The following is a 14,321-nucleotide window of genomic DNA, read 5'->3' as shown; positions in this document are numbered from 1 at the left end:
TGGGTCACATAATGGGGCGAGGCAAAGTCTCACAATGGTTTCGCCCAAAACCTTTTTCACACCTTGGAGCATGTGATGAGGCACATGATCAATAGTGGGTCAACGACACTCTTAACAACTCCCACTAGGGATTAAATACCTGGGACTCTTTACCATTTGCTTTTTACCTGAAGAAGCTTCTCAGATGAGAGCTGAAACCTTAAAAAAAAAAAAAAACGTTAAAGAAATCTAATCACTTTCTTTCCAAGCTCATTAGATATCACAGATACAAGCAGCAGAATTATTTTCCTTCAAAGAGTGGCTCTTAGAGATAGGGTGAAGAGCTCAGTCATGCAAGAGGGACTCAAAGTAGAGCCATTGTTTCTTCACATAGAAAGTTGAGATGGTCCAGGTATCGGACAAGGATGCCTCCTGGAAACCTCTTCTGTGAAGTATTCTGGGCATGTCCAACTGGGAGGAGGCCCAGGGGCAGACCCAGGACTCGCTGGAGAGATTATGTCTCTTGAGAATGTCTCAGTGGTGGTTGGGGTAAAGAAAAGTGTGGGCTTCACTGCTCAGATTGCTCACCCTGTACCCAAACTAAATTAATCCCAAATTAATCCATCCATCCACTTTCATAACTACCTTATCCCAGCTTGAACAGGGTAAAAAGTTAATTACCAGCCCATTGCATTCTCACATCCGAGCATCTAATATAGAATATACTTATTAACATAACAAGCTTGTCTTTGTTGCAGCTAAAATAGCAGCAACAATTTCCTGCTAACCTCATTAATTCTGTGCTGCCCATGCACAAACAAACAAACAAACAAACAAAACACAAACACACACTCACTCTTTCTCTCTCTCACACACACACACACACACACACACACACACACACACACACACACACACACACACGAGAACTTCTTGTGTTGCACCAGAGTTTGGTACTCTATCTAAAGATCTACATAGCATATCAAACTTGCGGGTTCTTGCCAGATGTGATAAACAATTTATTGCTTAATTTTCTCACACTAGGAAGTGTTTCGTTTGCCTTTGTGGTTACCATGTCTGATGAGCTAAAATGCTGTTTCTAACAACCTCTTTGTTTGATCTGTTAAATGATCATTTTTCTCCTAATTTAAGGATCACTTAGACTTAATCAGGTTCATACAATATACAGTGAATTACTGAGCAGATCTCAAACAAATGAAGCCATTTCCATTAATGCTGCTTAATGTTGTTAGTATTATTGTCTTTATTTATACATTTTCATCATATACGTCAAATGCTTGTGTCCCATATATGAACACATAAAATGTTTCTTAATTTACCTTAATAAAATATGTAAAATCATTCAAGGTAATTCGGATTTACTTAGTAGAACTCATTAACCTTTACTATTCTGATCTGACAATGATGTTGCTTTCTGTTTTAATCATCTTTCATTTTTTTTTCATTTCACTGTGTTTTCCTCAGAACCTCAGAAGACTAGAAGTGGAAAAAAATTGTTTCCTTGTTTGTGTAGCCCGTGTCTTGACAAGTGAATAAATTCCCCAGCAATAAAAAAAACAACAAAAAAAAATTTGTAATCATTCAAAGCAGTTTAATGTTTCTTTATAGAATAGTTTATGCACATTGTTTTCGATGTAAAACTAAAGGGCAACATCTCCAGAAAAACTCAGGAAATGCGAAAGGTTAAATTTAAATATGACACTTTGTGCTATAAACAGACAATGTGCACCTGCGTAAATTTGCAAGGAGCGCACACACAAACACACACACATAAAATACACAGTGTACCCTCACCACAAGATGTGGAGCCCAGCAGGAATGAGGCCTATGATAGGGGAGCAGGAAAGGTGGGTGAGGAAGTGGTGATTTTCATCTGCGTACTCCCACACAAAACTCAGATGTGGGTATGAAAGAGAGAAGTGTGACATGTTCTCATTTTGTCCTACCCGCAGTTCTTCCATTTTGTGAAATACGTAATACTGCTGGGATCATATGAATAACATCTTTGATAGCAGGAGCGTATGCTTTACAAATTTGCTCAAATGGTTCCTCTTACAGTGAAAAATTTCACCCAAGACTTGGCTGGGTATGTGCTTCTCTAACAAAAAAAGGAAGTACAAGCTGCTTCCGTGTTGCGTTAATGGCCACAGTATTTTCAGAAAGAGTTTGGAAACAAACACATAGGTTGGGACATTTTCTTAACAATGTACAAATACATAACTATACAAAATCCCTTTTACCACGAAAACATGGATTAGAGTAACTTCCTTTTACGATTACTGTATGACGCTGTTGATACTAGACTGAATACACATTGTAACCAAAAAACAAAATCAAACAAATTAAAAAACTAAACTAAAAAATAATAATAAAGAAAACACATAAAGAAAAAAAGAAAAGGCCATCATATGAACAAAAACAACAACAACAAAACCACTTGGCAATACATACAGTACAAACAAATACTGGGTGCAACACTAACAGCAGAACAAGGATTTAGTTCATTTTTTTACAGCTAAATTAAGGCACATACACTGCATGTGTCCATACACAATTGATATATATTTTAGATGGAAGGGATTTAAAAAAACACATCAGCAGAAGAGACTACGTAAAATAAAGCCCTTTTCTTTTTCTTTCTTTTTTAGTTTAGCATGGGAAAATAGGTCTGTGGCATATGTTCTATATGTGCATCTTGCAGAATCAGCTGTGGTTTCTCAGGTGTTGCTGCTGCTGTTCTCAGCTGTCATTTTGGAGGAGGCGCCGGAAGTATAGAGATAGTCTTTAAACAGGCTCATCACTCTCTTCTTGTATGTCTTAATGGCAAAAAAGTAGATGACTGGATCCAAGCAGCAGTTGAAGTTCATTAATGAAACGGTAATCTAGAAGGTAAGGGTAAATTATGAAAAGGAAAAAAAGAAAGAGAAATGACGGGGACATTTTAAAATCAATTGAAAAAAGAAAACACAGCAGTTCTCACCTGTAAAGACACTTTAAAGGCTCTCAGTTCTTCACAGGTTGGCTGGTGGTGTATTTTTCTGGCCATAAACTGGATGACATTGACGTGATAAGGGCTAAAACATACGATGAAGGTGAGGAGGATGAGCAGAATAATAGTGTTGGCCCTGTGATTCCTCCTTGAGCGACCAGTTACAGAGTTCTTTTTAGCTGCATCTCGCAGTTTAATGTTGATCTTGGCGTAGCAGCACATGATAATGGTAAGCGGGCAGCAGAAGGACACAACGCAGGCCAGAATCAGAAGATACGGAGTGAAGCGGGAGCCCTCGAAGTTGAAGTACTCCATGCAGGTTCGTCTTCCCTGATGCTCATGCAGCATGCTGCGGAACAGCAGAGGCGCTACCTCCAGAAAAACTAGAGCCCAGACCAGGCAGCACACCCTTCGAACAACCTTTACACTCCTTAAACACTGCAGCCGGTGTGGATGCACCATGGCCAGGTATCTGTCCAAGCTGATGCAGGTCATGAAGCCGATACCTGGTGAGAATGTAATGGAAGTGACACACAGCTTCTGCTTATTGCGTTCACCATCCCAGTTGCAATCTGAGCATTTTGTTTTGTTGTTGAACATTTGGAAATGTTTCATGTATTTCAAAAGTTTAAATGCAATGCTTTTTGAGTGTTAGTAGATATATATGTCATATGTGACAGATATGATGTACTGGTCATGTCTGTAATTACTGACATGTTTTGCATGTGTCTTTCTAAATAGAAAAAAGTGAACTAAAACTAGTATAAAGATCTGGCAGCACCTGTACAGACATACACAAAGACAAGCTCCAAAAGTACAATGACAAAATTTCTCATATTACCTGCATATGTGTTTGTAAAGAAAAGAAGTGTGGTCACTTTGCAGAGAAGGTCACCAAAAGGCCAGTCAAAGTGACGGATGTAGTAGGTAATTCTCCCAGGAAGTGCCAGTGTGAACAGAGCATCAGATAAAGCAAGGTTGACCAGATAAATGGAGGTGGAGTTGAACTTCTGTTTTCTCTGGCAGATGACACGGAGAACCAAACTGTTGCCGCATGTGCTGATGATGAATACCACAGAGTAGAAAATGGGGAAAAGGACCACTGCGGCTCTTTGGTATACAAACACATCACAGCTGCTCTGGTTTGATGGAACTGCAACAGAGTCCAGGGTCATGTTTCCACCAGCCATCTTGCCTGTCACTTTATGAAAATAAGAAAGAATGTCATAATAAATCAACACAGGCAGGAAAATGCATGTAAATACAGGAGCAACAGACCACTGTGCTGCTATATAGACAAAGAAAACTATAATAAGGAATACTTACAGTTAGAAACAGAGTAACCAAGTATTTTTTAACTGTAAATGCTGCAGAGTCTGCTAGTTATGGTTGTAAAAGAAGCAGCAAGGCTTGAAATATCTTTGCAAAGTTTATGTGAAGTGTTCAAATCCCACCTCTCCTTTCTGACATCACACATTACATTTGGGTAAATGTCACACATGAACAACAACAGTAGTTGCATGTTAACATCCTGTCCCCCAGGACATGCAATGCATTAAAATACCCTCATTTAAGATATATTGTACTTGTATCAATTGTCATCCTATTTGCCATTTCAGTTTTTTTAGTATTTTTACTTTTTAATTGGGATGACAATGCTACTTTAAATCACAAGCTGTGAGGCAGGTAGTCATTATGTATTTACATGCATATACATACATATATGTGGCATAAATTTACATACATGCTGAGAACATAACAGTAACATTCATATATGTTATTTCTAAAAGTTTATCGTTATTGGGTATTAACACTTAAAGTGTGACAACAAGAAGCCACTTGGACTGTGATGTGTGACTTCAATTTTGTTTTTGTTTTTTTCCTTTATGCAGACAAAATATATATAAACCATCACAGGTTTGCACTGTTTGTGGTGGCAGAAATCTTGTTTGAGGGGAGGGTTTGTGATGCAAACTAAGGGGGAAATCAAATTAATTTAAATTAATTTGAGTTTTTGTTAGTTGCACAGTGGAGTAACTAAAAGATTATGAGATTTGGAAACAAAGAGGTTGTCTACCAATTCACTAGTCAGCATGTCGAAGTACCCTTGGGCAAGATGCTGAACCCTGACTTGGCCCTGAGGCATCCGTCAGCAGCGAGTGAGGGTTTGTCCCTGTGAGTTTGTGTGTGTGTGAGTGTTAAACAAAAAACGATATGAATGTGTGTGATTGGGCGAATGGGATTTGTAGTAGAAAGCATTACAAGTGCTCAAATAGAGTAGAAAGGGTACTACAGTACATAAATACAAATCGTCTTACAATTTAGAAAGAGAAAGATATGACGTGATCTGGGCATAAGGAGAAGATACAATATATCCTATCTTGTCTTATTCTGTCTTGTGTCGAAGAGTATGCACCTCATTTGGGAGCAGGATTGAAAAAAAGGACCGTGTAGGTTGACTAGAACTGATTACTTCTTCTTGTAGAGTCTGAATATATTCAAAAGCAAGACTTACATGCATACCACAGAAGGAGTTGTGATATGATTTGAATTGACTGCAGTTAACATAGGAGTCACTCTCACTGCTGCTGGCAGTGGGTGCAGCGCCGTTTTGAGAAAGGTTAGATGAAGTGATAGAGTGTGAGGTTTTATTACGTTCCCGTCTCTGAGGTTTTTCAAGTTCATACTCTTATGTAGCTGAGGTAAATGCAGAAGGCCTGAGATGGTACTGATGGAAGATATAGCAGGAAGCTAAAGTATTGCTTGATGTGTGAATGAAACACTAACAGTCTGAAGGCAGTTGTGTCTCCATATATATATATATGTGCATGTACAAATCAAAACCACCAACCCGCCTGAAAGATTAAAAACATATAAACACTCTAAACTGAAATACAAGGTGTTAAATTCTGAGAATAGTTATAGCGGTTACATGTGGCAATGTGAATCTGTGTTGGCAAAGGAAGGTGCAACACGAGCTTCACTGCAAACAAAAGACGCAGTGTGCTCATACTACTTCACTGATGGAAATTAGGTGCCCCAACATTTTAGACTGTTTTGTATTTTAAAGTGAAAACATCAAGACGATGAAGAATAGTCCAGTGGCGTTGATGGAGGGAAATCCCCGCTAATTCTAATAAATTATGACTAATTTTAACTGTGTAGCTACAGCTAGCAGTGTCAGCAGCCACCTGACAGCTGGAGTTGCCATTTCCCTCATGACACATGACTGTAAAACCTTTATAATTGAAACTGATGAGTGAAAAAAACAAAAAAGCAAAAAACAAAAGTGAATGCATGTATGTCTTTCTGTCTGTAAATATGTCTGTGCAGGTTCTCAGTCATCCAGGTCACAGTAATCTAAGTAGCTTGAAAAAAGGTATAGAGTGAGGTCATGTTAAAAATCCATTCAAGTTTGGCTTAAATCCACCAAGGTCTTCAAGATAAACTTAATGATTTATTGATCAAAATTGACAAAAAGCCTTAGAACTTAGAAACTATGATTCTTATAAGTGTGGTGTGTATTGTTAACATATAGAAAGTACCATATAAAGATGTCAAATTTGACCTCTGACCTCTCCTTCAAGGTGAAAGTGATAACAGTGTTGGGAAGGTTACTTTTAAAATGTATTCCATTACAGAATACAGAATACATGCCCCAAAATGTATTCTGTAACGTATTCCGTTACGTTACTCAATGACAGTAATGTATTCTGAATACTTTGGATTACTTAATATATTATCATGCTTTTTACAACAACGTGAATGTACTATTGCCGTGTGATTTATTACTATTACTGAAGGTCCGCGACTCCGAGCTGTAGTAAAGGGACCTCTGACTAATACGGCGGGGTCCCTGTCGGCTCGTAGCCGAAAGCTAGCTTTACTTTGTTGTGTGGGTCAACTTTTCTTGCGAGAGACAGAGAGAGGCGTTGAAAGACTGCTCCAACGGAACTTATTGTTTTCGGAGGAAAACACGAACACGGTGTACAGTCGAGTCTTAATAGCTTGGCTGAAGTGGTTATTATTATATTTACATGCTTCCAGCTCCCGTTTTTCCTCGATGACAACTCGTACCTTTCCACTCCCCTTTTTCTCCCTCCTCGCGCTCACAGACCCATAACGTGTATGGCAGTCCATTCTCTCTGCGGACTACACTGCCCATGATGCTACATTCTTTAGAGCTATGCTTGTAGCATTCTGCCTGTTAGCTTAGCACAACAACAACAACAACGAAAAGGCGCTCTCTCACCTAGGAAACACACAGTCGCAGAGAGAGAGCGAGCGTCGCCCTGTAACCATGGCAACCGTAACGCTGCCGCCTGGAACAACAGAACGTAGCTGTCAAACAAAACCCAAACAGTCCTGACCCGCGACAAAATGAAACAGGAAAGTACCGCAGTGTAATCCATTTATTTCAACAAAGTAACTGTATTCTGAATACCACCTTTTTAAACGGTAACTGTAACGGAATACAGTTACTCATATTTTGTATTTTAAATACTTTTTTCAAAAAGGTCTCAAAGACTTTAGAGTCAGACCTGTTACAGATCGTCAACTTTTCTTTATTATCAGGTGTGTTTCCAGAATCACTAAAAACTGCTGTAATCAAACCTATACTGAAAAAGGACAATCTTGACAAGACACAAATGAACAACTACAGGCCGATCTCAAATCTCCCGTTTTTAAGTAAGATCATTGAAAAAGCAGTTTCTCAACAGCTCAGTTACTTCTTAAAACAGAATAATTGCTACGATGCCTTCCAGTCAGGTTTTAGACAGAACCACAGCACTGAAACCGCTCTGACCAAAGTGTTTAATGACATATGTCTGAATACAGACAGTGGAAAAATGTCAGTCCTAGTTTTACTGGATCTCAGTGCAGCATTTGATACAGTTGACCACAACATATTACTCAAACGACTGGAGAACTGGGCAGGTCTTTCAGGAACTGTACTAAACTGGTTCAAAACATACGTAGAAAACAGGAAATACTTTGTATCAATAGGTAACTTCACATCTGAGCAGACAAGTATCACATGTGGAGTTCCCCAAGGTTCCATCTTGGGACCCCTTCTGTTTAACATCTACATGCTCCCACTGGCACAGATTATAAACAACAACAAAATAAACTATCACAGCTATGCAGATGACACACAAATATATATCACAATGTCACCAGGAGACCGAGGCCCTGTACAGGCTCTTGGTAAATGCATTGAGGAAATCAATGACTGGTTGTGCCACAATTTTCTCCAGCTAAACAAAAACAAAACTCAGGTAATAGTCTTTGGCGCCAAAGAAAAACGATTACAGGTCACCAGAGAACTTCAATCTATACATCTAAAAACCACAAACCAGGCGAGAAATTTGGGTGTAGTGATGGATGCAGACCTAAACTTAGAAAAACACATTAAGACAATAACAAAGTCAGCTTACTATCACCTCAAGAATATATCAAGGATAAAAGATCTGATGTCTCAACAGGACCTGGAAAAACTAGTCCATGCATTCATCTTTAGTAGGCTTGATTACTGTAACAGCATCTTTACAGGTCTACCTAAAAAATCAGTCAGACAACTACAGCTCATTCAGAACTCTGCTGCTCGAGTCCTCACTAAGACCAAAAAAGTGGACCACATCAGTCCAGCTCTGAGGTCCTTACACTGGCTGCCTGTCCGTCAGAGGATAGACTTTAAAGTTCTGATGCTGGCCTATAAAGCTCTGAATGGTTTAGGACCAAAATACATCAATGACCTCCTGACCCAGTATGAACCATCCAGATCCCTCAGGTCATCTGGATCCGGTCTTTTATCAGTTCCCAGAGTCAGAACCAGACACGGAGAAGCTGCATTCAGCTTTTATGCTCCTTGAGAGTATCCTGAGTGATAATAATGCTAGATTATGAAGTATTCAGCCATCTTTCACAGCCATAGAACTTGAGTAACATCTTGAGTAACATTCTTAATCCATAAGGTTTGATATGATGTTGGCCAATCCTTTGTAGCTATAACAGCTTCAACTCTTCTGGGAAGGCTTTCCACAAGTTTTAGGCATGTTTATGGGAATTTATTACCATTCTTTTAGAAGCATAATTGGTCAGTCACCGGTCAGACACTGATGCTGGACAAAGAGGCCTGGCTCGCCGTCCCTACTCTAATTCCTGAAGGTGATCTATTGAGTTCAGGACTCTGTGCAGGTCAGTCAAGCTCTTCCACAACAAACTTGCTCATTCATAGACCTTGTTCTGTGCACTGGTCCGTAACCAAGTTGGAATTGCAAGGGACCATCCCCAAACTGTTCCCACAAAGTTGGGAGCATGAAATTGGCCAACTTTCTTTGGCTGGAACTGAAGAACCGAGCCTGAAAAACAACTTCACACCATAATCACCCCTCCACCAAACTTTACACTTGGTACTATGGAGTCAGACAAGTACATTTCTCCTGGCAACAACCAAACCCAGATTCGTCCATCAGATTGCCAGACAGAGTACACGGGCGATGTGCTTTAGAGCACTGCATCTGGCACTTTGCATTATGTTTGGTGATGAAAGGCTTGGATGTAACTGCTCAGTCATGGAAACCCATGCAGAATCTTTCCCCTATGTGCCTCAGCACCCACCAATCCCCACTCTGTTATTTTACATGGTCTACTGCGTCATGGTTGAGTTGCTGTCATTCCAAATCCCTTGCACTTTGTTATAACATTACTACCAGCTGAATGTGGAATATTTATTAGGGAGGAAATTTTACAACTGGACTTGCACAGGTAGCATCCTATCACAGTACCATGCTGGAACTCACTGAGCTCCTTAGAGAAACCCATTCTTTCACAAATGTTTGTAGCAGCAGTCTGCGTGCTTAGGTGCTTCCCACATAGCAAAATTGGTATGGCCCGGATCTGGCCCACACAATGTGCTTACACATGGCCCACATACTGCAAAGAATGACAGCCCTTTGGTGGCCCAGATCAGGTTTGCCAGATGTGGCCCACACATGGGCCAGCAGTAGACACACCGCTGGCTCTGTGCTGGCCCAGAACAGTTTCAGCTCTGGCCGCAGATGTCAGCCTAATGTGTACCTTAATCAAGCCATATAATAAAAAACATATGCCGGAACATGCAAAACACTGCAAAAGTAACATGACAAAACTCTGTTCAGACAGTGTATGGACTGATTCTTTTATAGTGCTTTTCTACTCTTCAGGATTACTTAAATTGCTCTATACAACTTGCCCAATTTCACTAAACTGAGTGCTTCCTAACTACATTCACACTCTTGACATGCAGACTGGAGGAGCCAGGAATCGAACCACTAACCTTTCAATCAGAAGGTGACCTGTTCTCCCTCCTGAGCTACAGCCACCCACTGACAGAGATGAGTAAACCGTCAATAGGTATTGGATAAAGTGTACACTCACAAACCTGTCAAACCTGCATTTGAAACGTTGGCTACCATAGCAGTATAGTATTGCAACACGGCATTTGGGTCTTCTGACTAAAATAGGAGAATAGGAATATAAATATTGCCATCATTGCCAGGCCTGGCAAACATCTGGTTGACATACACCCTGCCATGACACCAGTCAGTCAGAAGTGCCAGCTTGATGCTGGATCCAGGGAAGACCTGTTTTCTATGGGCCTGGGCCACATAAACCAATCCACCAGGTCTGGCCCATATCTGGATGACATACCACTTACCATCCCAGAAGTCATCCAGCAGTGCCGACTTGATACCAGATCTGGGCCAGACCTGCTTGCTATGTGGGTTCTTGTACCAAATGACTGGAACACCTTAATTCAGTGATTTGGATGGGTGAGTAAATGTTTTTGGCAAAATAGTGTATTCCTTAAAACTGTGCCAGGCACATTTGCGGGGATTCTAAATATATAATTACTTTGGACATCTGAACTCTTCTTCAAGGTCAAACTTGTATTAAAAATGTCTTTTATCTTTAAAACTATTGTTAAAGTTCTATTGCCTTTGTTTGTATTGGCAACATTTAGTAAATGATACTAGTATATGGGGATTCTAAATATCCCATTATAGTTTGCATCCAAATATCATGCCCCATTTGACAACTTTCTTTCAAGTTGACTCCAACATGTCTCTTTTTTATAACAGTATAAAATTCTTAAAGTACTTTTAAAAAGAACAAAGAAAACAAAATGAATATATACAAAATACTTTAAAGTAAATTCTGCCCAGAGGGCAACCTGCCTTTGCAGAGCTCTGTGGTCTTTGAGTGCTTCTTGTTTTACAGTAAGCTATTTGACGTTCACTGTGGATACACTTAGGAAGTTGCTTTGTGGTTTATTGGTTAATTGGTTAAAAGATCCCCGGTTTGCAACCAAGAGACACAAACCCAGCTTTAGGGAGGTCACAAGCTAGTGTACTCTTTGTGCTGGTCCCAAGGTAAACACAAAAAATAAGTGAGAAGCTGAAAGTACATATTGTGGACACTTATGAAAGGTACAAAAATAAGGGTTTGTTTTACTTTGACAATGCTAACAATAATCCACAAAAAATATCATAACTTAAGCACATCATGTGATGTGAGGGAGAGAGCCTCAGTTTTCGCATCATCAGGGGCTAGCAAATTTACCATAGATTACAATATCTAACTTTGTGATTTATTAATTATTGATCGACGAGAAAGACTTTTACTAGAAGAGGAGGACAGTTAACTGGAAAAAAGAACTCACAATAACCTATAGCAGGCTTCATCCATAAGTTATCTACCTCCTTGTTTGGTATATTGTCTAATAAATATTAATATAGTCACAGAAGGTCAGACGCAGCTGACTATTGTTAATCCACACCCATAAATATAGACCCCTTCTCACCTAATTTTTGGTTCCGTAAAGTATAGTGCAGTAAAGTACAGTAAAAGTACAGTGGAAGCTCTCTGGCTAGTATTTTACTTGGTTATCCACAAAAGATTTCCAGCTTTGCGTAATTGAAATGGATGGCTGCTGGATAGGCAAAAGGTCACTAATTGTCACCAGTCAAATGTGGTTATAATACAGCTCACTTAAGTCACAATAAAAGCTTCATGCAGACAGTGTCACCTGCAGGTTAGGAGCCTGCTGCACTTCAGGCCTAAATTTCATGCTCCATTAATGATATTGTGCCCTGAGTTAAACATCTCATACCATCTGAAAGATGTGCTGGAAAAGGAAAAGACAGTCGTTCGTTAAGCCCTCACTAGGTGTCCTGAGGGTATCTCAGTGTTAAATTCTGCAGAAGCTCAGGAAGACACGAAGGGAGAAGATTATCACCAATCCTACCCATGCAGGGTCTCTACTAAAGCCCCAAAATGGGCTTCAGCAGTACCCACAGAGAGATTTAAAACCTGGGTGTACAAGAGAAACATAATACACAGCACATTGTGCATTTGAATGATATTTTGTGTTCTGACAAACCTGAAATAAAATAAGTGAAGAAAACACCAGTGGCAGCAGCAGCATAAAAAGTTGCACATGGTAGTTTGTAGTAGCGTGCTTGCAGTTCTCTGGGTTGATGGGTGTGTGACATGAAAGGTCTTAGGAAATCGAAAGTGACGACCCAGCATGGAACATGCATGGAAGTCACTTCTCAAAAATGTGACCTTTTTCTGGTTGTTAAGTCAGGGGTGGGCTAAAAAAAAGGAGGGGGTTGAGGAGAGAGGGGAACAAAGTGATTTGAAGAGAATTACACAATACTCAATGGTGCAACTCCAGTCCATAAAAGAACACCCCAGAAGGCATATCGTTTTAAAGGCACCCTCACGGTGGAGGGGAACCAGGGGTGTGTTGGTGAGCCAAACTGGGAATGACTTCTGGTGTCCACAACATGTGTAGGATAGTCAGCGTGGTTCCACAAATGATGCCCAACCAAATTTGGGATGTTTTTTGCTGCCAAAATGAATTGCGTGTGAAACTTGCCCCACTCACACGAGACACACAAAGTGTACTTTATTAACTTCACTGTGCTGCTGTTTATTTGTTTGGCAGCCAAATAGAAGAAATAATGACTGGAAGAAACAGCAGTTTTTTGAAATGTCAAAAAAAAGAAAGAAAAAAGAAAAGAAAAATCTGTTCTTATGTGCAGTGCTAATTTTGGGATAATTGCAATATAATATAAAACCACTAGAGGGTGGGCGAACATTACAAATCCGAAGGATAAACGAACTCATAAGTTAGCAATAAGCAAAAGCTTTAATCATTTTAAAACTTCTTTTTATTAAAACTGTTATGTCTGCATTATTTGCGTTTGCACGGGATCACTGTGGTAGTGTTAAAATTGCGTGCTTGTGTGAATGCGTGCATTTGTGTGAGTGTGTGCGTGCGTGCATAAGCAGTCTGGTGGACATACCGCAGGGGACTCCTGCGTTGTCAGTGGGCCTCATGTGGCTCGTGTCTGGTCTCATCAGTCGCATCAATCGCCGCCTGCCCTACTCAGGCCTTGTCCCCTTTGCCACCATGCTCGCGTGAAGACTTTCCTTTCACACTTTGGTTCATATTTGTCACCTTTATCACTGATGAGTCCTTTGTTGTTTTTCTGGAAACAATTTAACTCCGCTCGCTTCGGAGAGGCGAGGGTGCTACACGACTCTTGTTACTATGGGAGAGTAACGCGACTGAATGAGAGCGTATGTGCGAAAAGCAGCCGTTAGAAGCTGTCACGGGTGTCTGTGATTAGCAGGCCACGATTTCTCTCACATTTCATTCTGGGCCTGTCTTAACGTAGGGGATCACAGCCTGTTTTTAACACGCACCAAACCATTGCGTGTCATCGTTTCACAGCAGTGGACATGCTTTGAACTTACTGTATGTGAACTGTATGCCAAACTCTTCACGTGTATGAATATATAAAAATCAATACAAACTCACAAGAGTTGCAACAAAGCACCAACAAAACGGCCCATCTAACTAACTTAAAAGTTTGAACAAAGTTTAAAAAAGTTTTTAGGTTGCAAAATGTGCACGTGGTTTTAAAACGAAAGGAAATAAGTAAGAAAGCGTGTTTTTGTACATGCTATTTTGCTTTCTAATGCCACTTAACAATATACACTAATCACACTGTAAATAAATGACAATATTATACACACATTTATCTGCAAAGCTACATTAAGCTGGAATATTCAGTTATATTTATAGAATTATAGAACCTCATGTCATGTCGAACCACCCACCACCCCAGCTGCGCAGAAACTAGCACTAGAGGGAAAAGGTATTCAGTGATTTTCTGTTTAACCAGAACAGATCCGTTACCGGAAAAAGGATCTGAGCTCGGTTAACACAAGGTTTGAAGTTAGTGCGGTTTGCAGGGGTTTTCATTTTCATAACCAT

General features: G+C 40.0%; 1 protein-coding gene across 3 annotated transcripts; it reads right to left on the bottom strand.

Annotated features, from left to right (window-relative positions):
- Positions 1-1,553: 1,553 nt before the first annotated feature.
- LOC146690539 (G protein-coupled receptor 183) lies at positions 1,554-7,401 on the bottom strand. Of its 3 annotated transcripts, none has more exons than XM_085435664.1 (4): positions 7,242-7,401; positions 3,831-4,190; positions 2,981-3,495; positions 1,554-2,882 (listed from the first exon to the last, which is right to left on the bottom strand). In XM_085435664.1, exons 1-4 carry the CDS (start codon positions 7,399-7,401, stop codon positions 2,718-2,720), a joined length of 1,200 nt encoding a protein of 399 aa, XP_085291790.1. In that variant the 3' UTR covers positions 1,554-2,717. The 3 variants fall into 3 exon arrangements, with proteins under 3 accessions (XP_085291790.1, XP_085291792.1, XP_085291791.1); XM_085435666.1 differs by lacking the exon at positions 7,242-7,401 and adding an exon at positions 7,067-7,216 and having other exon boundaries at positions 1,555-2,882; XM_085435665.1 differs by lacking the exon at positions 7,242-7,401 and adding an exon at positions 7,027-7,187 and having other exon boundaries at positions 1,555-2,882.
- Between the last annotated feature and the right edge of the window lie 6,920 nt (positions 7,402-14,321).

The sequence above is a fragment of the Copadichromis virginalis genome, linkage group LG16, assembly GCF_057382275.1.
Source record: "Copadichromis virginalis isolate Kocher_CV1m ecotype Utaka linkage group LG16, C_Virginalis_male_GT1.1, whole genome shotgun sequence".
NCBI classification, from domain to species: Eukaryota; Metazoa; Chordata; class Actinopteri; order Cichliformes; family Cichlidae; genus Copadichromis; species Copadichromis virginalis.
This window is presented reverse-complemented; position numbering and strand designations above follow the sequence as displayed.